This window comes from Dufourea novaeangliae, unplaced genomic scaffold, assembly GCF_001272555.1.
Source record: "Dufourea novaeangliae isolate 0120121106 unplaced genomic scaffold, ASM127255v1 scaffold267, whole genome shotgun sequence".
NCBI classification, from domain to species: domain Eukaryota; kingdom Metazoa; phylum Arthropoda; class Insecta; order Hymenoptera; family Halictidae; genus Dufourea; species Dufourea novaeangliae.
In genome coordinates, this window is record NW_015374140.1 from 137,364 (window position 1) to 162,457 (window position 25,094).

At 52.2% G+C, this 25,094-nt stretch overlaps 1 protein-coding gene across 1 annotated transcript in view; it reads right to left on the reverse strand.

The window, feature by feature from the left end:
• LOC107191468 (cytoplasmic polyadenylation element-binding protein 2) overlaps positions 1-25,094 on the reverse strand; it is a 47,687-nt gene that overhangs the window by 7,505 nt on the left and 15,088 nt on the right. Inside the window, exon 4 of the mRNA XM_015580529.1 lies at positions 4,477-4,527. Within this exon, the coding sequence (XP_015436015.1) occupies positions 4,477-4,527 (51 nt within the window). The remainder of the gene's footprint in view (positions 1-4,476; positions 4,528-25,094) is intronic.

The following is a 25,094-nucleotide window of genomic DNA, read 5'->3' on the forward strand; positions in this document are numbered from 1 at the left end:
TCGTTACGAACTTTCTCCCCATATACCGTTATTTAAATTCGCGCGAGTTCGCGTCGACGGCAACTTGTCGCTCGTGAATCACAATCAACGACCGAGAACCGGGATCCCTATCTTTTTATTCTGGGTCCTGCAGGCTCTGGATCCGCTGCCAGGGATGACACCGACGGTCGAAGAGCAACGTCAGGTGGGTACAGGTTACCTGATCACGATGAACGCGCGCGTAAAGTTTACGTGAACGAACAACCGATGATTTTACGATCCAAAGTCGGAACGACGCGAAATCACCGACAAGGGGAGGAGCAGGGCCTGTCCACGGAATCTCTGATTGATCTGAACCTTATCGAACTCCTAAAGACATTAAGTAATGGGACGATAACAAAAAGATTGTCAAAATTATTGACTCCCTTTCCGTACCGATTTGAGAAACTGCGAGCACCGTATGAAAAATCCAATGCCTCCCAAACGGATACGGTTTATCTTCCGGCAAGATTGACGAACGAGGAAAAGACGAAACGAACAGGGAGAGCTACAAGCACTCGCCGGTTACGAACGAAGGCGCGTTAATTATCGCTGGCGGAAGATCGTCGGTTAACCCCGGCGAGGAAAAATTGAAATTACTGCCACGAGACGACGGGTATGCCGAGAACGAGGCGCATCGGCCGCGTAGGCTGGCGACGATAATGGTAATCGAGGGAAAGCAGCAATTAAAACGTTACCAGACCCGCGACGTTTTCGCCACCTGTTTTAATTTTTCCAGTTTCCCGTCGTAACCTCTAAGCCCAGAGCTAGATCGCGCTTTCCACGGTACCGACCCCTCGTTCTCGACTCCACTTCGCGCGAATTTTCCATTTGCGTAGCGAGCAACTTATAAAAATTCGTAATTATGGGCTTATTAACGACTTAGAAAATCTCGTGGATTAACGAGCGCGCGTCTCAAGAGGCAACAAGCGAGCGCGCGCTCGCGCGCGCGTCTACACGACAGCCCTCCTCCTGCGTTCTTTCGTCTCGCCGATCCCGACGAGTTGCCACTCCGCCTCTCCAGCTTCCGCCTCGCACACGCCTCCTTCTCGACCCTTTAGACCACGATCTAACCACCGAGAGAGGAACACGAAAAGAGTGCCGCCGTGGTTCAACGAGATGGAGGAGGCTCGAAGGACGGCGGGGGTCTCGCGATCTGTGGTGACGTCGCGATCTTTGGATGCACGTGGAAATGTTGGGAAACGTGTCCGTGGATACACCACAACCCTGCCCGTTAACGAAGGAAAACTAGGATCGAGCAAGAAATGGGCGGCCTCGCAGAGCTACCTCTAGCAACACCCTTCCAAGGGAGTAAGGGAGTTGGAGGGAATTGAAGTACCTTGCAATTCGGTAAACCGAGAGCGAAAGGGAGATTTTTCTTCGTTTACAGGTAATTTCATTCGGTAACCCTCGAACCGTGATCTAGCGTTTCTCCTTCCACTCCCTTTTTTTCACCTCCGTACGCATCGTCTTCCGTCTCGGCCCGGAAAGATTGCTTGAAACGAGCGTTGCTTACCGGTGCGAGAAATGAAAAATTCACGGGATCGAAGAATCTCGTCGGAGAACTCGGTATACACGTCGAACGATCCGGTTTTACTGAGGCCGTCTGTCCCTTCAACACGAGCCACTTGCACCGTGACAGCACGACGCGATAATCGAGCGCGAGCATCACCGCGAGGGAACACGAACCTGCCAACGGTGGTGTTCGTTTAAAACCGGAGAACATCTGCGCGTGTGTATGTGTGTTGCACAAGAGAACATATAATATATTGAAATTCGATGCTCGAGTGACCGTGGAATCTATCGCTGGCGCGACGAATCCGCTCTAAAGAAAGGGTATCCGAGGCACGCTGCACTCCTGACCTTTCGAGAGTGTTGCGCAAGCGAAATTGTGGGCCGTCTCGCGTACTTTCGACGCGGTTGCATCGCGGAATCGGACCGGACGGAACAGGAAGGCGAAAAATCACCCGATTACGATGTTTTCTGAGCTAATCGAACTTAGAACGATCTAATCAATTGATCGAAACGATGATATCGCGGTAGCCGGCTCCAAATCCGACCACCAAAACTTTCTCCGTCCGCGCGTGTTTAAACTCGCTCTATCCCCCACCAGAGCCGGGGAAGAACGCGTCTTTCGCCGTTTCCCCGTTTTTGCATCGACGTCGAGCGCGAAAGTGCTCTTGATACGAGACGCGACTCCTAACGCGTGAAGGCAGGTCTTGAAAACAGGTCTACCCGGCTCCTGTTTTTCTCTTTCTTCTCTCCTTCCGTTTCCCTCGGCTTCGTCGCGGTGCACGGCTCTTTTAACGCGATCGCGACTAGAACCTCGATCGAGCCCTCCGTTCCGCGAAAATTTTCCCCAATTCTCTACGGTGACGGACTCTTCGAAATCTCGACGGTTGCCACGCGACAAACGCGCAATCTCCTCGGCTCTGTTCAATGGTGTACCGTTACCGCGTATCGATCCGAACCGATCGAATTACGGGAACAGAGGTCTTAGCTTCTCGGTCGGTGTCCTCGGATGTACGCGCGGTTAGCGATGGAACGAAAGAACCGAAGAGAACCGAGAATACGACCAGAAAAGGTTGTGGCTCTTTATTCGGAGTACAGTAAATCATCGATGAGAGTCCGAAGGCTTCTCGGCGCTGAGTGTTCCCGACGATATCCCCACCACTGAGATGGTGTCCCCAGTGGAGGGGATGTCTGACGTCTGAACGCTCGGGGCCTGGAGCTATCGAACACTCATGAATGATTTACCGTAGTCTGTTTCCGAACAACGGAAACCGAAATCCAGGTGTATGTACACTGAATCCACAGACAAACTCTGACGCACCGGTACGCCAGTTTCCCATTTTCACGAGAGATTTTCCTCGAGCAGGCGTCAATTATCACAAGAAGTTGTCAAGGTCCACGGGCGACAGGGAACGTTCGTGAACGACAACTGAAAACACGACGAGAGAACAATCGGGATAGAGAGCCGCATCGCGTGCTCGCGCCATGCTAGATATGTACCACTTTTAGGCCCCCGTTCTCAGCGGGTAAAAGTATCTCTCGCGGTGTTGTCGCACGATCCGCGACACGAATAGGTCGCTCCGCGGTAATTACCCTTTAATCGCGCCGCGTCTCGGTCCGATAACCTCCGTCGCGATGATAGTTTCGTTTTAATAGCTCCGTGTCCTTGGAGAGAACTTCGTCGTGCCTCCATCATCCTTCGAACGGATCTAATTTTCGACCCGATTTCCGATTCCGGCCGACTCTTTACGGAACGCATCGCCGAGATCGTGTAAATCGTCTACACGAGTGTGTACAGAATTTATCCTGGAAACGGAGAGCATCGACGTCGCGAAACTTTGCCAAGGATGCCAGGAATGTGGGACAAGGAAAACCTTGCGCCTTGGCTTCGATGCGTTTCACAGTACGCTCGAAATTGCGAGGCATCGAGCGTTTCGCCGTAACTGGAACTCTTATGCGACGCGACGCCTCGACGAAACCATCTCGTACATTCAAGTTTTTCCTCGAAAACGACACTCTCGAGACACACACGGTTGCACAAGAATTCGCCACCTTCGAAAGTACTCCGCCCTCTGTCTTGGACTAGCCGACGCGTGTGTTGATTCGGTAACCGTGGTGGTCCCCGTGAGATCTGCATTCGTTGAATATACAACGATCGACTTGATCTCGGAATTACTCCACGCGTATATGTATAGGTGCCTTTTGGCTTTTCTCGAGACGGTGAAAAAAGAAGGGGCATGGTTCTAGGTTGAAATTACCGTGAATCGTACGTAAATGTTACGGTAGCAGAAGGTAACTTACGGACTGACGGTCCTGAAACGATCGTATGACCCGTGGTATCTCGTTAGCGGAGACACGCTAGATCGTTCGCACCAGCATGAGCGCGCCCGTTTGTCGTCCGAACGCGTAACATTCCACGCGGACGGGACTCGTTTACGCGTTTCGCAACTCGAGCTCTTCTTCGGATGCAAAACCGCGCGAGCGATTGGCCAACCCATGAATTGCGGAAGGTCTTAAACACATATTCGAGACCCGATACTTTGCATGAGATTAGCCTCTAATAGAAAGTTCTCGGGAACTGAGAACCCCCCGGGTTCGTCGGTGTTCTCCGTTCGAGGACGTATATTCGTATTCAAGTTCCTTACCGATAAGAAACATCTGAAACGATAACGAAGTTGCCAAATACATCGAATTATCAGAAAAGGTTGCGTCCCGTCCGTTTCTAACGGACTGTCGTGTAAATTGCACATGATCGAGGCGTATTTCTCTTTCAGCTATCGCGATGAAGAAAGCGGAAGCGAACGTTGCGGAGGACGGCCGCGTTTCCTGCAAGGACACTGCGCAACTATAGATTTTCACGGTGGCCCGAGATACATGCGGAACAGAACGAACCGAAGAAAATAGACCGAAACAACGAGAGGACGGGGTCAGGCAGTTTTCACTCACCGTGTAGCTGTGCGAGGGACTGCAAGGTGCTGGCATTGCAGTTTATGTATCCTGAAACAGAAAAGCAATAATTCGATTAGAAAAAAAAAGTCGTTTCGTTGGACAAACGCGGAGAGGTGCGTTCGCCGTGGCGAGTCGCGTAATCTTCCGTTCCGAAATTTCATCACCGATCGTCGTGTTGATGCCGCGTGAAAGCGGCCTCCGTTGCTCTTGCCGAGATCCAACGGGGATACACACACGCTCGAAAAATCTCATCTCATCCGTTCTAGAGAAGATGGAAATTCGTTCCGTTGCACCTAGGCTCGGTAGAGGACTCATCCGAATTTTCTCGGATAAATCGATTAACCGATTTTGTTTCCTCGTGGTAACGCGACCAGGGAACGCGAGGTTAGGCTCGGTCGTATCGCGTAGCAGGGGCGTGAAGCTGAACAAACGTAGAATGGAAATGAAAAAGAACGAGCACACGCACACAAACGCGTACAAACACACGCAGCTCGCGTGCCGTTCTCAGAGATCACGTTGCGCGGTGGTGTCGCAAGTATTGGCTCGAAAGCCCGCCACCGGATATGTGGGTCAAACGCGGTTTCACAGTTTCGAAAAAGTCTGTGTTTTATCGTAATGGAAACGAGCCGGCTACCGAGTACAAAATAGCGAGCAGGCGCGGGTTGCCACGGAGCATGTGTATTATATGTAGTTGTCGCGAGATCGGTAAGTATCTATGTATGAAGAATAGGTAGTGTTCTGTTTGAAGCGAACGGTTACTGTCACCGGTGTTCGGGGATATTATCGCGTTGCATCCTCGTAGCGTCGCTCAAACACCTGTAGACATAGCGGGCGCGTGTACAAGACACATACCCGACAACTAGGTAACCTTTAGTCCCGAGTCTCGTTCGGACGCGGAACTGGCTGGCTTTTAACTTTCCAGCGAGCTCGATTGCGCCATCGACGGAGCTGCTCCTCCGTCCATGCGGACGTCTTTCTACACGCCCTTCCGTTTACCACACGGTGACGCGCGCGATTTCACCGCGTGGAAATTAACATTCTTGCCTGCATGGAATATAGGTAGGTATGTTGGACGCGAGGCGTACCAATGTCAACGGTTCGGTCGACGATCGAGAACTTGGAGCTACCGTGCGGAGACACGATCCTGACCCAGCGAACGGTTAAAAAGTTTGCGAATATAAGAAACGTTGCTCGTGACTAATCTCTCTCTCTCTCCCGTACCGTTAAGGTAATACCGGTGACCGAGCAATGCTAGCAGAAGAGAAACGTCGCGACCGAAAGGAAGGGGACACTCCCTCGGACAAAGATGGCTAGGCGGAGACCCGGTCGTCGCGAGGCAATCGCGTTTTCGCGATTTTACTTTTCCGCAAAGTGTCGCGTGTTCGATCTCTCGCTTTGAAGATCGAATAGACGCGGCCGAGTTCGCTGCGATGTCGCGCGTCTCGTCGCGTCTCCTCCTTTTCATCGGCGATAACCGAATAACGGAACGCGAGAGCTCGAGTTCGTTGCTCCGATTTCTATCTCGACCTACCCCACGTTTATCCATCGTCTTCTAAGGTGTTCATGCCTGCCTCGAGACGACTATCCTTTAGCCAGAGGATCGATCGAGTAGAAACCACCTAAAACGTGGACCACCGTAGGTTTAATTACCTAAGCTACGACGGACGCTAGCTAGATATGACTTTCTCGGGAAACGCATCATCTGCTCGGGAGGAGAAAGCGATATTCCATCTTATTGCGTCGCGGCGCAAGTTCAATTTTTTTGTTTTTTTCGACGGGCACCACCTTCGAAAAGTTTCGAAAATAGCCCGGTCGCGTGCTGTTCTCTCTCTTCTCGCTCTCACGAAATTTCTGCTCGGCAGAGAATCTCGAATTTCGATACTCGAGAACCGAATATCGTTCCAACGAACTTCCATTTCGTCGCTTCGTTTCCTACGGCTGTCGTCACGCACCGCTGATATTTCAGAAACAAAATGTTCGTTTCGACCGAATGACTCGCGTTTCTTCCCCGTGAAACGCCGAGAGTCGCAGAATCACAAAAGATTTGACTTTTTGCCAAACGAGCCTGTCTGTTCGCCTGCACCGCGGGTACGCCGATTCGAAGAAATTCTCAGGCATTTCTATCCCATGCTTGGACGTCTGCAACTTATTTATTTAATATCATCTTTATTAATACAGATGATGAGGATAAATGGGGATAAAGTCCCCATTAGTGTAGAAAGGTATCAATGGTGAAATAGTTACGTGAAAAAATAACATATAGTATAATCCAAGTTCCACGAGGTGGGTTCGAGCGACGACCTTTCGATTCCGCGATCGTTTGGATGGTTCGAAGGAAAACTTGGGAGGATATAACCCTTTCTCTGTTCCTCCATAGATCTCTCTCCATCTCTCTCTCTCTGTATTTCTCGGCCCCTCCCCAGCGGAGAAATTCGTTCCGCTCGCAAAGACGCGTCTTTCGTCGTCTTAGAGCTCAAACACGACGATAACTAGAATGATGATCCGCTGCTTGAATCGTGGCGAGCGCCGCGCGCGACGAGGCGCGTTCCTTCGTCTATCTGTCCGGTCGAACCGAATACCGGTATCCCTGTGTCGTCCAAGTTCTGCGACTCTCGCAAGACGGATACTTGCGTCGCGTTAAGAATTCAAATTAACGAGAATCGTTGACGATAATACTTAACCTTTTCCTTCGTCGCAGCCGTTGACATTTAAATACTAACGTTTCACCAAGCCGCAACAGCGGTGTATACAATAAAATCATCCGCGTAAGAGGAAAAAGCCATCGCGTAACTAGAGGTTCGTTGACTACTTCTTACTAGTTCTTCCATCAGTGTTCCACGAATCTTCCAGAATATTGTTACAATTTCTGGCGAGATATTCAAGAGGAGGAAACACAAAGGTTCGCGTCTCGACGAGAGTTTTGCGACTGCTTCGAAACAGCCCACGGTGTCGAATCGCTTTAAACGGCGAGAAAGGTGTTCCCCAGGTTTGCGATAATCTCGGCGAACATCGTACATCGCGTACAACATCGCGATGACGAACGACTCGTTGTCGACGAGCCGCGCGTCGACGAGACACGTGTTAACCGAGGCTCTGGCCGTAAGTATCCTCGCCTCCCCGTTGTTCACGATTCCGGTGTTTCGTCAAGCTTCTGAGCGTACAGGTTCTAGTCTCCGGCTCTGCTCGTAAATCGGAACGAGCGTTACGTAATTTACGCGTCGTCGAGAGTCCGTGTAACCACGACAGCTGGCCAGGCTGTCGCGAGGATCGGCTTATCGATCGTCGACAGATGATCGATTCCTGAGGATGAAACGGGGGGCGCGTCGACGCGGTCTATTTCACGCGAAACTACGGAATAAGCACTTTTCGTTCAATCTCTTCGCGACTTTCGTTCCTGCGTTCCGCTCCGCTAAAACTTCGAGCGATTCGCCGCGTCTCTTAGAAAACCTATCGAAGCTCGTTCACGCTCGAGTCGCAAATGGAAATGTATCCGTTGCGAATTAGTTCGACTTTCCTTTACGCTCGAATGGCTCGTCGGCGAACCGAACGAACGAACCAACGAACGACTGTACCGATCCGTGTATAGGTACCTAAAAAGTACTACGCTCCCAACCGAGTCCAGTCTCCAATCGTCCACGAAAGAAATACCGTCCGTTATTTATCCGTCGTTACTTTCCCTAAATGTTGTTCGCTTTGTCTATAATCGGAACGAAAGAGAGTGAGAGAGAGAGAGAGAGAGAGAGAGAGAGAGAGAGAGGGGGAAACGCATCTTTGACGATCGAAAGTCGAGCAATTTACACGGAATCGGTACCTCGAGCAAGCAGGCCACGAGGCCCAGGACTATTTAGACAGTTCCGAGCAAGTTTCCAATCATATGTAGGTATGTATATCGAAAGCAGTGAACTTCCGCGACTGGTCCGGTTCGCTGAATAAATACTCGTACATGGCGACCGCGGTGACGGGTTTCCCGACGACAGTCTCCGGCAGAGTAATCGCCCGATGCACCGGATCGACCCGACAACGTCGACCAGCACCTCGCTTCTCTCTTGTTCGCGAGTTGTATAATCGCGACGCGACAGATCGAATGGAACACCGAGCGAAGGTCGACCGCATCGTCTGCTCGTGCGCGTTACGTACCTTCGCCGATACCTACGAGTCGTATAGGTACGCGTGTATACCGTCCATGCAACCTTGTCATAGTTGCATCGAGTCGACATCGCGCTCGCGGTGATGGTTTTTTTTTTCGCTGTGACACCGGTAAAAGACGAGGCGTACACGACACACGCCAGGATCTTTTTGTCGAGCAACGAACGAATCAACGTTTCCACGGTGAAAGCGTTAGATAACGCATCACCTGATCGGCTGGACCAGGTTGAACGTTGGCCGCATTATGAAGCGACCTTATTCTCCTACTGGGTCTCTTTCCGAATAAATACGCGAGTAAAACGATCGGGGGACCTTTTCGATCAACTTTTTCCATCGCAATCTCCTCTCTCCGAACCGCTCCCCCTCCCCCTCGCCCCACGAATCGTTGAATTCCGTCCCGTGTGTTTTGCAACGGACACACCAAGTTGCGACACTCCGTTACGCGTCGCTTTCTTCGATTCCCGGCCGTGGCGCAGGTTCAAAAGGCTCAAGACACCCGGTACAGGCTCTCGGCCTATTCAATTAGGCAGGCATCGGTGACATAACGCGAGCTACGATACGGATGTGCATATTAACCCATTTAGCTCCGTTACGCACGGACAATGCATGATACGCGTCGCGACCGGGCGGGCGGACAGGCAGCCGCGACCGGTGCAACCGGTCTGGTTCGTCCGGGTTGTTCGTTGGAATAGACACGGAAGAAGGTGTACACGCGAATCGAATCGTTCGCATCCACGAGCACGAACAAACGATTGACCATGGAATGAGAAACGTACACCTACCCGACATACACCGAGATAACAAAGTTGCGTGTCAGCGATCGTTCGACCACCGGAAAATAAAGTTTAAAAATACTCTCGTTCGAATCGGTCGCCAAACTCGACGATCCTCTTCGGTAGTTGTCGAGCGACTGGTACGCGTCCCGTTAGCCGCGTAAAGCCTTCCGAGCAAAGGTTAACCGCATTATTCGCGATATACAAGAGGAAGTCAGAGATAAGAATAGAGCGGGTTCTAGAAATTCGGGTAAGCAGGCTTGCTCCGACTCCTTTGGACGATTTTCCACTCGACGATCTTTCTTCTCCTCGACGTTGCGAGGTGTTCCCGTTAACGAGGATGCAGACCGATTACACGAATATGCTTTGGCCACTTCCCAACGACTATCGAATGGTCGCGCCCTCGCACCTAGGTGAAAGTAATCGTTTGCATTTTCTTGTCTCGTATACCGAAACGTATTCAAACGAGAACGGTGTAAAGATAAGTGGGTTCTAGAAACGAAGAATAGCATTTTCAACGGGGCGCCAGACGAACGCAGCTCGTATCCGAAATTCTATTCTGTTCCATTTGTTGCTCGGTCGTTCTCGTCGTGGCGATTTACATACGAATACGGCTCGGTCAAAGGTATACATACACCCGCGAGGACGGGGACCTCGCGATTGAAATGCCTGTATACATATATGCGACGAGAATACCTGCCGTAGGTAAAACGGAACGAACGTTTATTCTACGATCGCATCGCATCCGATGTCCGACCGTGTCTTCTCAAGTATTCGTCGATCGACACACTCTGGACAGAGAGAGAGAGAGAGAGAGAGAGAGAGAGAGGGGGGGGGAGAGAGAGAGAGAGAAAGACAGAGAAACAGATAGAAAGAGAAAGAGAAAGAGAAAGAGAGAGCAAGCGAAAAGAAAAGATGACTCGAAGAACGGACTTGCTATAACATTCTTAGTTAGTTAAGAATAGTATCGAGCTGCGCCTCAAAGTCTTCGAGAGGTTGAATCGACGACAAACGCGAGAGACAGAGAATAGAAGATGAACGGAGAGACGAGTCGACGAGGTAACGGCGATGCGAGAAAGAGAGGGGACAGACATCGCGTACGAGGAATAACGGGCGAACAAAAAGGTTGAAAACTCCGTCAAAGTCGCCGAGTGAAATACGAAGGCGCTCCAACACGAGAGCACCAGAGGCTTTTCCTCGGTGAATATCTAGTCGCATAAAAGGATAGTTATACACACACACACACACACACCTACGTATGTATGTACGTGTAGGTACCCGCGGAAAATACTTGCTGCGGTCGCGAAAGGGCAAAGCGAATCGATCGATCCGAGCGAAGGCGAGAGAAGAACCGCGGAAAGCTCTGTCGACCGTTGGAAAATGGGTCGCGTTAAAATTACACGAGTTTCGTGAACTCCTGTTCCGCGAATCGTTCCGTGCTTCCGCAACGATGTCAGCCGGTGAAACAGCACAGAGTTCATTCGCGCGGACGACAACGTTCGATCGAGTCTTTGGCCTGTTTGGTGAAAAAAAAACAAAAAAACAATTGTCATAGTCATTTTGCCGAGAGCATCGATCGCTTCTACCAATTCAAGCTGGCTAATTGTTGATCGCGTTCTTCGTTGCAGGTACCCTGGTCGCGGTTACAAAAGAGGAAACAAGCGCCTACCCATCGACGTCGGAACGCACACGGCCCCTGCGCGCCCGGTTTCGTTTCTATTCCCGTCCTTGCTAGGCGAGCAACGCAACAACGTCAGCGAGCCACTGGAGCTACTAGACGGCCCCTTATTCGCGTCTCCGAGAGGAGAAGCAGCCCAGCGATCGAATCGAGTCACTAAACTCCCGCTTGAAATCGCTCTATCGCGTCTTGATCCGAACCGCGACCGTGGCTGGGATAAACTCGGTCGACCGGAAATATTGTACGAGCACGCGCTTCGAGAGACCGTTACCGAGCGTAGAATCGTCCAACAATGGGCTTCCCACGTTTTGTACGCGTTAAACGCGTTGGATAACGAACGAGGAAGCAAACGGAGAAGGAAAGACGAACGCGTTTCCCAGGACGCGGTCCTGTCCGGTGTATTAACATACAACGTGGGTTCGACGACGACCACGACGACGGTGGGGCCACGGTTGAAAATTTGAATCCCAATAGGGTTGCGGTAGGGGCTGGTCCCCCGAACCGTACCGAAAGGGCACACTCGAGATCGGTGCGAGGCGATCGTTATCCGACTGGGCTCGGGTCTAGCAGAGACCCGTACGGGCGAAACGATGCGGGCGATTCGGGGAGTCGAGCTAAATTTAAATGGCCCGGTACTCGGCAGCGTATCGTTAACGAAAACGCACTGGCAGCCGTCCACAGACCCGCCACCAGAGCCTCGAACCGTAACCCGTCTCTACGATTCTGTTCGAACGTGGACCTCATACGTATGCATGTAACACGTACATATACCTACGCGTGCCGATGGCCCAACAACGCATCCTTCTCTCTATCTATCCATCTATCTTTATCTCTCTCTCTCTCTCTCTCTCTCTCTCTATACCGATTCATTCGATCCACTCGACTGTTCCGTCACTTCCCGATCCGTTGAAGCATCGCGACGAGGTTTCCCCCGTGTCGTTTCAGTCGAGGGATTCTCGGGGCGAATCGGTCGCGGCGCGATGCGTCGTCTAGACGCTGGGCGTAGATCGCGACAATACAGCCGGGTCTCCGTGAAAATGTTCCGTATCGCGGAAACGGGTTATTCAACGGCGGCGAGCACAGGGTAAACACACCGTGCAATTTTCTAGGGTCCGCCTGGCCGGTCGTTGTACCTGCGTCAATTGCAAGAGACGCTTCCGGATGCGTAACACGCCCGTATGAATACGTTCTTGTGAATGGAGTTATTGCAGCCGAGGTGGCTCATTCTCCCCGTGTCTGTTTTCGCGTCGTTGGATACGCGCCGCGTAGAAAAGACCTGGAGGAGATGCGACGAGGGTCGAACAAAAAGGGGGAATAGGGACGTACGGCTACGTCGTCGTCGTCGTCGTCGTCGTCGTCGGCGGCGGCGGCGGCGGCGGCGGCGGCGGGAAGGGGGTAGGGATCCAAGGGGGATGGGGAAGGTTGACGCACGGGGTGGCAGCGATGTTGCACGATGACGCGAACAGGGCTTGCGGAGCCCAAAAGAACGCGACAAACTGTCCGGATATACCAACGTCACTGACATCCGTAATCGTCGGTTATTGACGTATTGCCTGTCCAGTGTCCAACAGGGGGAGGCTCGTAGCCTGTTGGGAACAACGATCGTCGCGCGTAAGTACATGTATACGTACATACGTTCGAACGGTTCGACTGGAACTGCACCTGTATAACGTCTCGTTTTTCGCTCCAAGATCTTTGCGGGCCGAGTAGAAGAAGCTGGTGAACCGCGGGGTCTGATTTTGTAGCCCGACGACGACGGAAAACCACCGGGGGGAAAATGGAATCGTGGAAAGCGTAGAGACACAGACAGGAGGAAGAGAAGCAGAAGCAGAAGCAGAGGAGCGAAAGAAGGACGGATCCGGTACGGCGGCAGAGGGTGGCTCTGAAACTATGCGATCGATAGTTGAATGCCCTCTAGTTGACATGCGTAGCCCGTACCTGCCTGCTCGCCTACGACTCTCGCCCCTGCGAACTCTTTCTTTTTCCCCTGACCCAACCCGTCACGGCTCCTCCGTCTGCACACTATCTTGACCAGCGGTGGTGCCCGCCTTGTTGCGTTTCCTTTCCTCTTTCTTACACCGCTTACGAGGAGGTGTAAGTACGATGCGCGTCTCGCTCGCGCCTCTTTTCTATCCGGAGTGTACGCGACGACAGCCGGAGAAAAATGATTCGATAGCGCGCAATACGTCGGGGCGTCACTATCGACGAGCGATGGACTCGTGTCTCGGTTGGAAATTTCCGTCGAAACGAAACAACCTTCTTCCGAGCCGCGATGGCATCGAGACGGTCTCGTACTCGGATTTCTACTTATGCTTTTTCTATCCATCTTTTGTTCATCGTAGCCCGTGTTCGACACGAAAACCAGTGACTTATGATCCACTGGAATGGGTATATCTTGACAAGGTAGATCGGTCACGGTCTCTTGTTTTACGAAATACGCCCACCTAAGCCGGTCTCGCCGTACTTGTTAATCCGCGAATGGGTTTACGAGCGTCGCGGTGTTTCTGTGTTGTATCGGGATTACATACATACATATACCGCGCGAGAAAGGAAACCGCTCGTTCGTAAACGATAACACGTGTGTACGTGCGCGTGTGTGTATGCGTATACGACGCTAAAATAATAATCGATGCGATCAGCGGCTTGCGTCGATCCTCGTCTAATTTTAACCGTTGCAAATTACACGTCGCACAGGTGTGAGACCACCTTGTATTTTTCTCGTTACCATGCCCGAAGGTATGCGTGAGCCGAATCCAGTCGGAGGATCGATAAAACATGCCGCGATAATGGCTCGAAAAATCTATGGATGCTTCGACTGCACACAGTTACTTCGGCTCTGTTAATTAGCTCCGATACGCTTGAGAACCTAGGACGTAAACGCGGGCAGAAATACCAAAAATCTTATCGATGTTTATCGATAACAGCGTCCACGGCTTGTTGAAAATTGCGCGTTCGAGTAGAAACCACGGAATTCAGCTTTTATTCGAAAACCTCCTCGTTCGAAGATCGAGATCATCACCAGGGTACTATAAATGCGTGGAAAATTTGAAAGTGTTCGATCGAAAGGCAGGGGCCGCGTCTCGTTCCGAAACAAGAGATCATAAAGAATCGTCGCGGTGTATGATCGATAACGCCGCGAAAAGATCGAAAAGATAGAGTACTTATTACCGTCGCAATAACGGTGAGTTTGCATAATGGCGCCAGACGTTGCGCGGATTCACGGTTATCTCGGCAAAGAGACGTAATTGCCGTTGCTCGATCCACAGCGACGGTATACGCGCGTCTTATCGTTGCGTATCAAAACGGAGATACCGGGACCGTGTTTGGAAAGACAAACCGCGGAAAGCCGTAAACACGGTATGTATCACGCGACGACGATTACTCACCCGGCACCCTGTTTTCCTGGTTTACGCGACGCAACGCAAACCTATGATCGTTCGACGGATCGTGCGATCAGTGCGCGATCACAATGAGAATTCGCGTAGCGGAAACGATACAGCGCCAGTCGGGAACGATAGCTGTCGAAAACATTGGACTTTGCGCGTTATATACCACCGGAACCACGTCGACATCCTTTATGCGTTAACCGTGCGCGTTACGTGATCGCCGTACACATCGTTGCTCGCGTAACCTTGACGTTAAACGAAAAAACAGCGAGATATCGGAAGCGAGTGAAACGGTGAGTCCACATCCGGTGGAGAAGAATTTTTTCGAGAAACTCGTGAGAAAACAGGGAGCCGAGAAGACTCTAGGATCGATAACGGGCAACTGAGTACCGCTAAAAAATTGGAAACGAAACGATCTGTCGGTCGACGGATTCGATTGTCAACGAAATAAAGTTTCGTCCAACTGTTCCCTACGAAACAGCTTCGAGAGTTGTTTATGCAACGAAACGAACGATTCCCTCGATTACGTCAGGCACGAGGCGGCGAGTCGTAAGTCTGACGCGTCATCCGTGTACTTGAAACTTTGAAATGAGACGCTTCGAATTACACAAGTTGGATACGAATCTTTTACATGGGGATTGATCGTTCGTGGACCAGGTGTGTCGCGACACATCCTACTACTCCGTTCAGGTATCAATCGATCAGAGGTTATTTGAATTTTCTCTGAAGCGGTCCACGAACAGCATCGTCGAGAACGCCAATCCCTTTCGCGTTGCGAATTCCTTCTATCGACATAAACGGCTGGGAGGATGACGTTTTCAACGGATCGGTCGATACGACACCCTTCGTCCCGTTCCTGGCAAAAGCGAGATACGTCCCATTTCTGTTCATCGAGCAGCCAACGAGCGAGGGTAGAGACGGATAAACGACGCCAGGACATTATCGATTACCGCGATACGCAACATGGCTTCTTCGTTCCGCGTGACTTTGGTCAGACAGATTCGACCGAGGGTGAAACGTGGACTGTGGTGGGGTTCGCGTTTCTCGTTTCCGAACCCCTGTTACCCCTAATTCGCGTATAAAACACTCTTGGAAAGCCTTTCGAGCACCGTTATAACCACCGAGAAAAGGGTTTTCCGCGTGCAACCGTTCGACTACGGGGAACAGAAACGAAAGAAACAGGAAAATGTCGCGAGACGACCGCGTATTGAAAGGGCTACACCCTCGGATCGAGACATTCCCGAAGAAATTGAAAAGCCCGCGAAGTGGAAGGTTTCTCGAGCGGATTCGCCGACGAAAACGAAGACGGAAAGGATTCCGTAGGGCGCGCGACTCGTCGCGAAAGCCCGATAGGCGGACAGAAGTCGAAGAGGGGCGAATAACCTGAAACGAAACGCGTTCCATCGTTCCAAGCGGTTCCAAGCGGCGCGAGCAGAGGGAGAAGGAAGTTTTCCCAAGGGGTAGGGCGTAAAGTTGCGCAGGTCAGGCTGGTCGGCGCACTCACCGCTGGACGAAATACAGGGTGGGCCAAACGATCGGATTCGTTGGATATACGAGCCGTGTGCATCGTATCGAAAACAGACAACACGTTGGAATGTATACATACCGACATATACCTAGAGCTATTATTCTTACTGAATTCGCATCTGATTTAGTAGCGTACGAAGGAACGTGTCGATGTTCGGTCGCGAGTCGCGGCTCGTAGGTCTCATCACTTTCTGAACCACCGTGTACGACTTCGTGTCTCGTAACTGTGGGTTCTGGGATCGTTCGTTTCCCGGTAGCGAGCGCGCGTGCTCCTTTCGGCTCCGAGGAGCGTGGAACAGGTGCATCGCACCTGACCTACGGAAGGGACCTTTTAAACTTTAAAGGGCCCCTCTTTCGCGAAAGAGAACCTATTGGACGCAAACCCTGCGGTTCGGAAGCGGTCCCGGTGAAACGACACGAGCCAAACGTACACACTCTGGCACGTGCACGCGCAAGCGTCTCGAATTCGATCTCCTGGCTACTTTCGGCTCGCTCGACGATCAAACATTCTATACCTATATAAGCACGAATTTTTTATCGTTCTCGCAACTCCGATATCGTTCGCAGAGATCAACGTTGATCCACGAGTGTAATTGTCCGGATTTCCTGGTTAAAAAGGCAGCCTACTCGAACGAATAATACGTACGTGGACGTCTGTTCGCGACTACTCGTCTCTGTCTCTCCGGCATGCAAAGGATTGCGTAACTGGACGACAGGCTGGGACATTTCGCGGGACAGAGGGAATACGAGGCACGTAATCGTTGCTCGAAAAGCGTTTCAATGTCTCGGCGGGGACGTTGCGACACGTTCCTCGGATTTCACGATACAAATCGTTGCTACAAAAGGGTTACCCCATTGTGTCGATTAGTTGCACCGATTTTTATTGTCGAGTCTGCGGTTGTTTATCGATGTTTCGTATCAGAGGGCTTTAATACGGAGCAGTCGCGAGAAAAACGCAAGGGACACGATGTGTGATCACGTGGCGGGACACGCGCCGGCTCTCTCTCTCTCTCTCTCTCTGTTTCTGTTTTTCCCTCCCCATCTGTCTCGTGGTGGCCCGAGCCGAAAACGGCGAGGAGGCAACACGAGCGGTTGCGTCACCGTTTCGGCCCCGTGGCTGCAACACGAAACTCGAGAAAACGCCTCTCGGTACGCAATCGGTATCGCCGCGTCTTGCGTACAAAAAAGTGTCGCGTATATTCGATACGCAATGTTTCGGTGTATGCATAGGAATAATCGGAATTGGCACCTTTGTTGAGGAACGCGGTGGTCCATGGATAGATGTCGGCGGTCGAAGGTGTCTCAGCCGGCGCAGCACCGTAAGCACGGAACATCTTCCAATCGGGATCCTCTTCTCGCGGTACCGATCTCACCAACACTGCACAAGTATTCGTCCACTCGATCCGACTCGAGCCGCTCCGTCACCACGATCTCGCGAGATTCTACCTCGGTGTGTCGTGCTCCGCGAGATCACCGCGCTCTCCTTCTCGTCCGTAAACTCGTTTCACCGTAAACCCGTCCACCGTTGTCGTTGTCGTTGTCGTTGTCGTTGTTGTTGTTGTTGTTGTTGTCGTCGTCGTGGTCGTCGAGCCGACCGGTCGGACTCTCGCGCACTTTGAACCTCACCTCGGCGGCGATCGACTCTCGATTCTCGAAACGCTCGGTGCGGTACCGCGTACGGGACGACGATGGGTTTGTGCGCTCGGGAACACTACGAAGGCGGAGGCGGTGATGGAGGTGGAGGCAGAGGCGGCGATCAGAGCATCGGAAGTTCCGAGTTGATGCACAACACACATACGGACGGGAAGACCGTGCGACGACGAGCAACCGGATCGGAGCGCGGAGCCAGCGGAGCACGAGGGTACCGTTTCCCGATGACCCCTGGATAAAGCTTCTTCCTGTTCCGCTATCGCGATCCACCGTACCACACCAGACGTCCAAAGTGGAAACCTTCGATTCCGGGATATCGTCGCGGACCTCCTTCTTGTCCTCGACTTCGTCCTGGTCCTCGTCGTCGTCGCCGTCGTCGTTGTCGTCGCTGTCGTTTCACTGGTCTTCCTCACGATTCTTCCTCCTCCTCCTCCTCCTCCTCCTCTTCTTCTTCTTCTTCTTCCTCTTCTTCTTCGTGTTCTATCGTTCGCAGCACCGTTCACGGTTCGCGTTGCCACGATTTTCCTCGCGACGGCTGGCCGCGCGCGCGTCACGGCCGAGAACGCGACGACAAGATTCGTTGCTACCGAGAGATTACGCGCACTGAAACGACCTAGCACCAACGTCGGGACAGATGATTCTCACGTCGATCTGTCTTTCTCGCTTTATCCGGTTTTTTCCCCCCGAATTATTTCGTTTTCCTTCGTGCCGTCACGTCGTTGCCTCTTCGAGGTGCAGCCGGTCGGTTCCTTGGACTTCCGGCGAACGCGCACGGTCGGCTGTTTGTTTTCGGAAAAGGCGTGGTTACGGTTTTGCGAGTACGGTCGTTGTCGCGGCTGCGAGTGCGGTTGCGCGATACCCCGAACACGAGATGCGATGCGCGCTGTTCGAAGCTCGCTCAAGGAATGGCCGCTCCGCGATGGTCCCCGGCCCCCAGGCGTGGGAGGAAGCGGGTAGCGAGGCGAGACACGGAGCGACGGCGGCCAGCGTGTGGAGGGGCAAATCCAAGCGAGGCGAAGCGAAGTCTATCGTCGCGGATCCCCGTGTGTGTACATACGCGACGCGCTTGCGTTCGTGTGTTACGTGCGTGCGTGCGTGCGTGCGTGCGTGCGTGCGTACGTGCGTGTCCCTCCACCTCGGAGAGACAGACGACCACGGAACGAACGGAGTAGAATGCGCGCTACAGGGATCGATGGCGCCGACGAAGCCGTCCGAAACCGCTCGCTACAGCCGGATCGAGCGAGACAGCTTCATTCGTCCGACAGAGAGGGAGCGCGATCGTTCACGCACACGATCGCTTGCGCGTACCCACACACGCGCGCGTTCCGACAAAGAAAGAGACAGAGAAACGTCAGGGACGAAGCAACGAGCGGCGAGGGACGACGAGAGAGACCCGTACGACAGGGACGTAGCTGATCGTGCAACACCCCGTGACCAACCATGCTTCCCCTAGTGATATTTCAGCTAGCATTTCGTTCGGTAAAGCTCTGTATAATCCTCCTCCCCTCCTGTTTTTATGGTATTCAAAGCGATGATTCGTTCGGTACGATATCGCCCCCACAGGACCTAACGTTTCGCCTGCTCCGATACTTTAAAAGCCAAGGATACATCGAAAAAGTATACATATATGTATGTAGGATGTAGGTATACGCGACGATCCTGGATTGCTCGTTTAGGCGCGTTCGTTCCGCTGTACGAACCTGAGCTCGAGTGGTGGTCTGGGTTCGTGGTTGCCATGGGGTTCAGGTGGGGTGCGTGTCAAAACTCACGAGGGAGGAGGAGGTGGAGAAGGAAGAAGAAAAAGAGGGGAAGCCGGTCGAAGATAAAAAACAAAGACAAGAAGAGGCTGCACGCATGTGCGTCTAAAGGAGAGACAGAGTTCGCACGAGCGGAGTACGAGCAAGTGTGACGAAGCTAAAAATGGGAATCGAGCGCACGCTTGCTCGCTCGCTCGTACATACATGTGCACGCGCTCGCGTGCGAGCCACCGATCTCTCGATGCACTCGCTCGCTAGCTCACTCGCACGGCATTGAAACGCGATGACTCAAAAACGCGCGCGTGTGCGCTTCCACCTCGCGTTGGCGTACCGCGCATGTATCCACCGCATCTACTGTATGCATTCCCTCTCTCTCTCTTTCATTCTCGTTTCCTGAATCTATTCGAAACTCGTCGATTTTTCATTCGTCACGGAAATCTCGAGAATACTATAGGGAGGATACCTTGAGGGAGGGGAAACGATTGCCGATCTTTCACCGTGAAACGCAACCGGACGGACAGGGGCCTACGCACGCTCGTTCTTTCATCGTCGATCTTTTCCTCCGGTAGTTACCACGCGGAACGAGTGGAGGCCACACGGCTGCGAGAAACGTTGGAACAACAAAAATGCCGTATCGCGTCGACCGGAGGACTGTGCAACGACGACACTGCCGAGCAACTCGATAATACGCTCAAGGCTGTTTGCTCGCGAGCCTGTCGTTTTACGCGCAATTCGCGTACGTCGTATCGCTCGTGAGCCGGCGGGCAGCTCGTAATACGCGCGTACCTACCTACCGTATTCGAAATGGATAGTCGCACGGTCGCGAGTACACGCGAGTTCGCCAAACAGATTTCCATCCCGTTATCCATCATCGTCGTCGCGAGCCGTGCACACGCTAACCTTTTCGTCCCGTTGATAAAACGCGTTCGCGTGTTCACGGGGTGCTCCGTTAGTCTCGGGCGCGCACGCGCGCGAGCGCATCCTAGCAACCCCTGTATTAAGGATGGCATCAAATATGAGATCACTCCCCCGGTGGTTTATCCGGCATACAGAGGCCGGGGCACGCCTAAAGTGCAATCGTGGATGCGTCAAAAAAAAAAAAAGGAGGAGGAAAGAACGGAATATTAGGATTTACATCGCGTACGCGTCGTGGTCGTCGCGCGATTGGACGACCGTCATCTGCGCTTTACGTTGGTTCGGTTCAATCAATGTCCAAGGTTAAAGGACGGGATTATTACCCGTTTGCAACGTGTCCCCATGGTCTCGGTGTCGCTCTCTCGCGGCTCGAGTACGCGTCTCCCGATGCTCTTCGCGTGCGTTTCGTGACGTACACCCGTTGCATAACCACCGACCTCCGTTCCTGCAACCGTATAAAACTCGACATACGCGTATTCGCACTGTCTATCGATATAGTCTTGTGCGCCCACGAGCCATCGTTTTAGCTCCATTCCCTGTGCGGCGCGTTCTCCAAAGATCGCGAGTAGAGGCAGAATTTCGAGAAAATCCGGCGGTCTCGACCGTTTACGTTATGCAAATGGCGTATCTTTCGCTACCGGGGCAGACGACCACGAAATCGACGACGATCCGCGATACGATCGACGAACCACGAATGTACAGATCGTGCGGAAGAACTATAGGGAGCCAGGAGTGAATGCGACAGGCGAGGAAAAGTGGGCAATGTCGTGGCACGACGCAAATGTCGAACGATCGCTCGTTACGGTATCGTGGCGTGTCTGGGCGGTCGATAAATTATGAATCGAGGGGATAGGAGGGAAGGGAAGACTAACGACGAGTCCAAACGACCTCCGGCAGCCCGACTCGATGTCAAATTATACATATGTAACAAAAGATACGGATACGAGGAGCTAGGGATTACGATAACTCGAGGATTAACAGTCGCGATAATCCAATAAAACCTTTCGGTTGAGACCTCGAAACGGATAGACCGACTCGAGAACTCCAGAGGATTGGTTGTGTTGGCGTTTCGAGTTAACGTCGGCCGGTTGCAGCCGTTGAAACTCGGTACTGATGGCGTTTGTTCTTCGAATCGCGAAAATACCTCGACCGTTCCCCGTTATACTTTCCTGAGGCTGAAACGACACTGCTACCTATCCTTATATTTCGTAACGCAGCCTGCTAACCATCTCGCTCGACGGAACCCGCGAGCCGTTTGTCTCGTTAACGAAACGATCAAACACAGAGAAACGCGACAGAAACGAACGAGGAGGAAGAAGACGGGGGGGGGGGCGATTCTGGAGCCAATGAAACGATCTTGGTTAGACTGTACAATGTAACTCGGAGATCTTGGTTATCAGGGGTGGTCGAATTTCTACGGGCATTGTTCGGAGGCCGCGAGAAACTACCCCAGTCGAGGGGATAAAAGTGACCAAGGAGGAAATACGATGGGGAAAAGAGACGCACGAAATGCTTCTCGGCCGAAACGTCCTCCCCTTCGGCTAAAATAAGCGGAAGTAAGGAACACGAGCGATCCTAAATTTAGACGATAGCGTGTGCTCATCCTTTGGTCCACACTACCCTGTCCTGTTCTGTTCTGTTCTGTTCCGTTCACATCCATGCCGTCGTCTTTTCCTCCACCGAGTCAATTTCTGGTCCGGACTCTGACGCATAAATATGCAGGCCCGTGCATCCTTAATGAGGATCGTGGGGAGACCGTCGTCGCGGAAAACTGGTCCCCATTTGCATTTCGATATCTCGAGCGGTTCTTCGGTTCCCTCGACATACGACAAAGTTTTCGACGAACCGGTAAACACTGGGAAAAGAAGGCAGAGGCTCGTTCGATCGGGACAAAAATGAAAACATTTCAATCGCGTGTACTCCGACCCCATGTTTTCTCGTTTATTAGTTAGGAAGACGCGTCGACCAGTCGACCAAGCTTTTATTTTTCGCGTCATTCGCTTTTCACGCTCAACGATTGAACGGACACGGTCGGTTCCGTGTGCGTGCGGCTTTACAATTAAGTATTTCCTCACGAAGACCGGGTCGTGAGCACGCGTACATGCGCGCAAAAGCGGAACCAGCTGACTACCAAAACAGCTGTAGCGATAGAGGATGATGCATCATCGTGGCCTGTTCCTTCTCCCGTGTTCCGCGTTGAAAGACCCCCGCTCCGATTCGATTCTCGCGGTACGGCGCGCTCGCAGCCATAGGTATCCAGTAGCAACGATGACCCAACGCAACAGCCTATAGCCTATGCGGTGGTCTTCCAGGACTCGAGAAAGTCCAGTTTTTTATTTTACTTCGTTATTATCGACGCAGCGTTACGAGAGTCGCGAAAGATATCTATAACGTTTGCTAGGAAACGTATAGAACAGGGCTCGATCGAAATCGGAGCCGGTCTACCGCGGTTCTTATCGGTGTTCTCGTGGCTCGCGGTTTGCGGAAAGAAACTGGGGCCAAGCCTGTCCCGGGCGCGAACCGTAAAACGGCGAATCGGGTCAGCTCGCCACGAAACGTTATACGATCCCGAATTGCGGGGGCATTGTTAATTGTCATCGCGTTCCAGGAGCAGCACTCGCGTTCATTGCCCCGAGGACTACGGTGAATCAACGAGCGCATTACCGAGGCTTATCGGGACAACGAGGAGAGAGACCACCAGTCAGGCTACGCGCGCTCACGATCGATTCCACTTTGGATTTCTGAAGAGAAACTCGAAGCAATTACCAGCCGAGAATTCCTGCTCGGAGCCGATTTATTTTTAGCGCTGTTACGTAACTCAACAATGTCGGTCGTCGACCGACCGCGAAAGCGTTGATCGTTTCGCGGCGCGCGCTCACGATTTTCGATCGGATATCTCCTGACGGTGGTGTATCAGGCCCACACGGCAATACGATCGCGATTCTTCTTCGACGCGACAGCCTCGAGCACGATCCGCGGAAACGGGAGTCAGTCCGAGTCTCCCTCGACGAAAACACGAATTATAGTTCACGTTGCAAAGTCACGCCGTGTGACGATGGTAAAATCCGATTCCCGGAATAAGGCGTTTTTCCTGATGTACCAGGTGAATGTCGTGCGTCCGATTACCCAACTCTAAACCTTTGGAAACATCGTGGATATACTTACACGTTTGTTTCGAATGTATTTTTCGTGCACCGATGTATGGGCGTCCACGGAAGCTCCGTCAACGACCGGTCGATAAGAGCCGAGGAAAGGAAGAGAGACCACGGTCGAACGACGGGTGTTTACCGAAGAAAGCAGACGCTCGACGCGCAACGCAGAGACCAAGAAGACACTACTACCATACACTCTGGCAGATAAGACGAAACACGCCCAAAAACTGATAATGTCGAGTAAAAAGAAGGGTCGTATAGGTGATCGTCGTACACGCTGATTTCGCTGGTTCCCATGTCTATTTGAACCGATCGCGAAACTCTCGAGATTGCGTCGAATTTGAGGAAACGAATGCTGCATACACGGTCCCCGTTAAGAACAAGGAACGTGACGACAACGGTGTTTCGATCGGACGATTATTCTGGATTATTGTTACGCGTCGACGTTGTACGTCGGATCACTGTTACGCCACCCACATACATAATAGTTTCAACAAATACAGACACGACACTTGATACTGCGTTTGCGCTCACGATCCGTGTTATCCTTGAATTTATATAACGGTCGTTCTTTCATTACTCGACGGGCTTCTTTAGCCTATCTCCGCCGACGAAGGCTGCGGCGATTCGTTGCATCGCGGTAAAAATTCTCGTCATCCGTTTGCGACTAAACGAACGACGAATCGGCGTCGAGATCTAACGGCAGTTCGCTACCTGTCGAACGAGCTGTTTATATAAAAAACGACGGAAGAAATCGCCGTGAATTACGCCTGTGCGTACGTGTTTCCGCTCTTATCATCATTATCGGTAAATGCGATAACGAGTACACGGGAGTGGTCTGCGTCACAAGCGCGAATCTTAAAATCTTCGTGTCTTCGCGATTCTTCGCGCAATCGTGGTTCGAAAGCATTTTCTCCTTCAGCCGTGACGCATGGTATCGGATCGCGTGGTCTGAGATCGTAGAGATGGTTAGTGGCTCCTAGTTTCCCTGGAGACGCACAAAACTTGCTCGTTTCGCGAGCGTAGGGTGGCGATTTTTACGAGTAGCGGTCGTAGCTACCTTCAAGCAGAGTTTCTCAATCTCCATTCTGGTCCGAAATGTCGGCTTGTCTACGAGTCTTCCGGCTGAAACTGCCGTGGAACAGGAAGCAAGACGTTCTCAGGATCGATCACGGATAGTACAACAGAGAGACGGGACGGATCGATGATTGCGATTGCGCGAGAATCCTGCGGACGATTCTAAATGCCAGGGAATCGACGACGATCGTTTGAGAGACGCTGGGCTAGTATCAGCGGGGAGTAGAGGAAACTAACGGCAAAGAGGGTCGATGCACTTGGTCTCGGGGCCGAGAAAGGATCCACCCCTAGACTCCGAGCAAACGACGTCGTTGATGGATACCCAGCGTACGCCTTAGGTATCACCGTTGCGAATGAAGAAGCTCGAACGATGAAATCTACCGTCAGCCACCGATCGACGCGATCTCAGGACGAGATCGCGATCGCGACGCCATGCCGATCCTCGGTTACCGCCGCACGTTTCTTCCTGCACGTAATATCCGAAGGAACCACGCACCCTGACTCGTCTTATCTCACCGTTCTTCGCTTCTTTCGTATTTTCTTTCCTCTTGTTT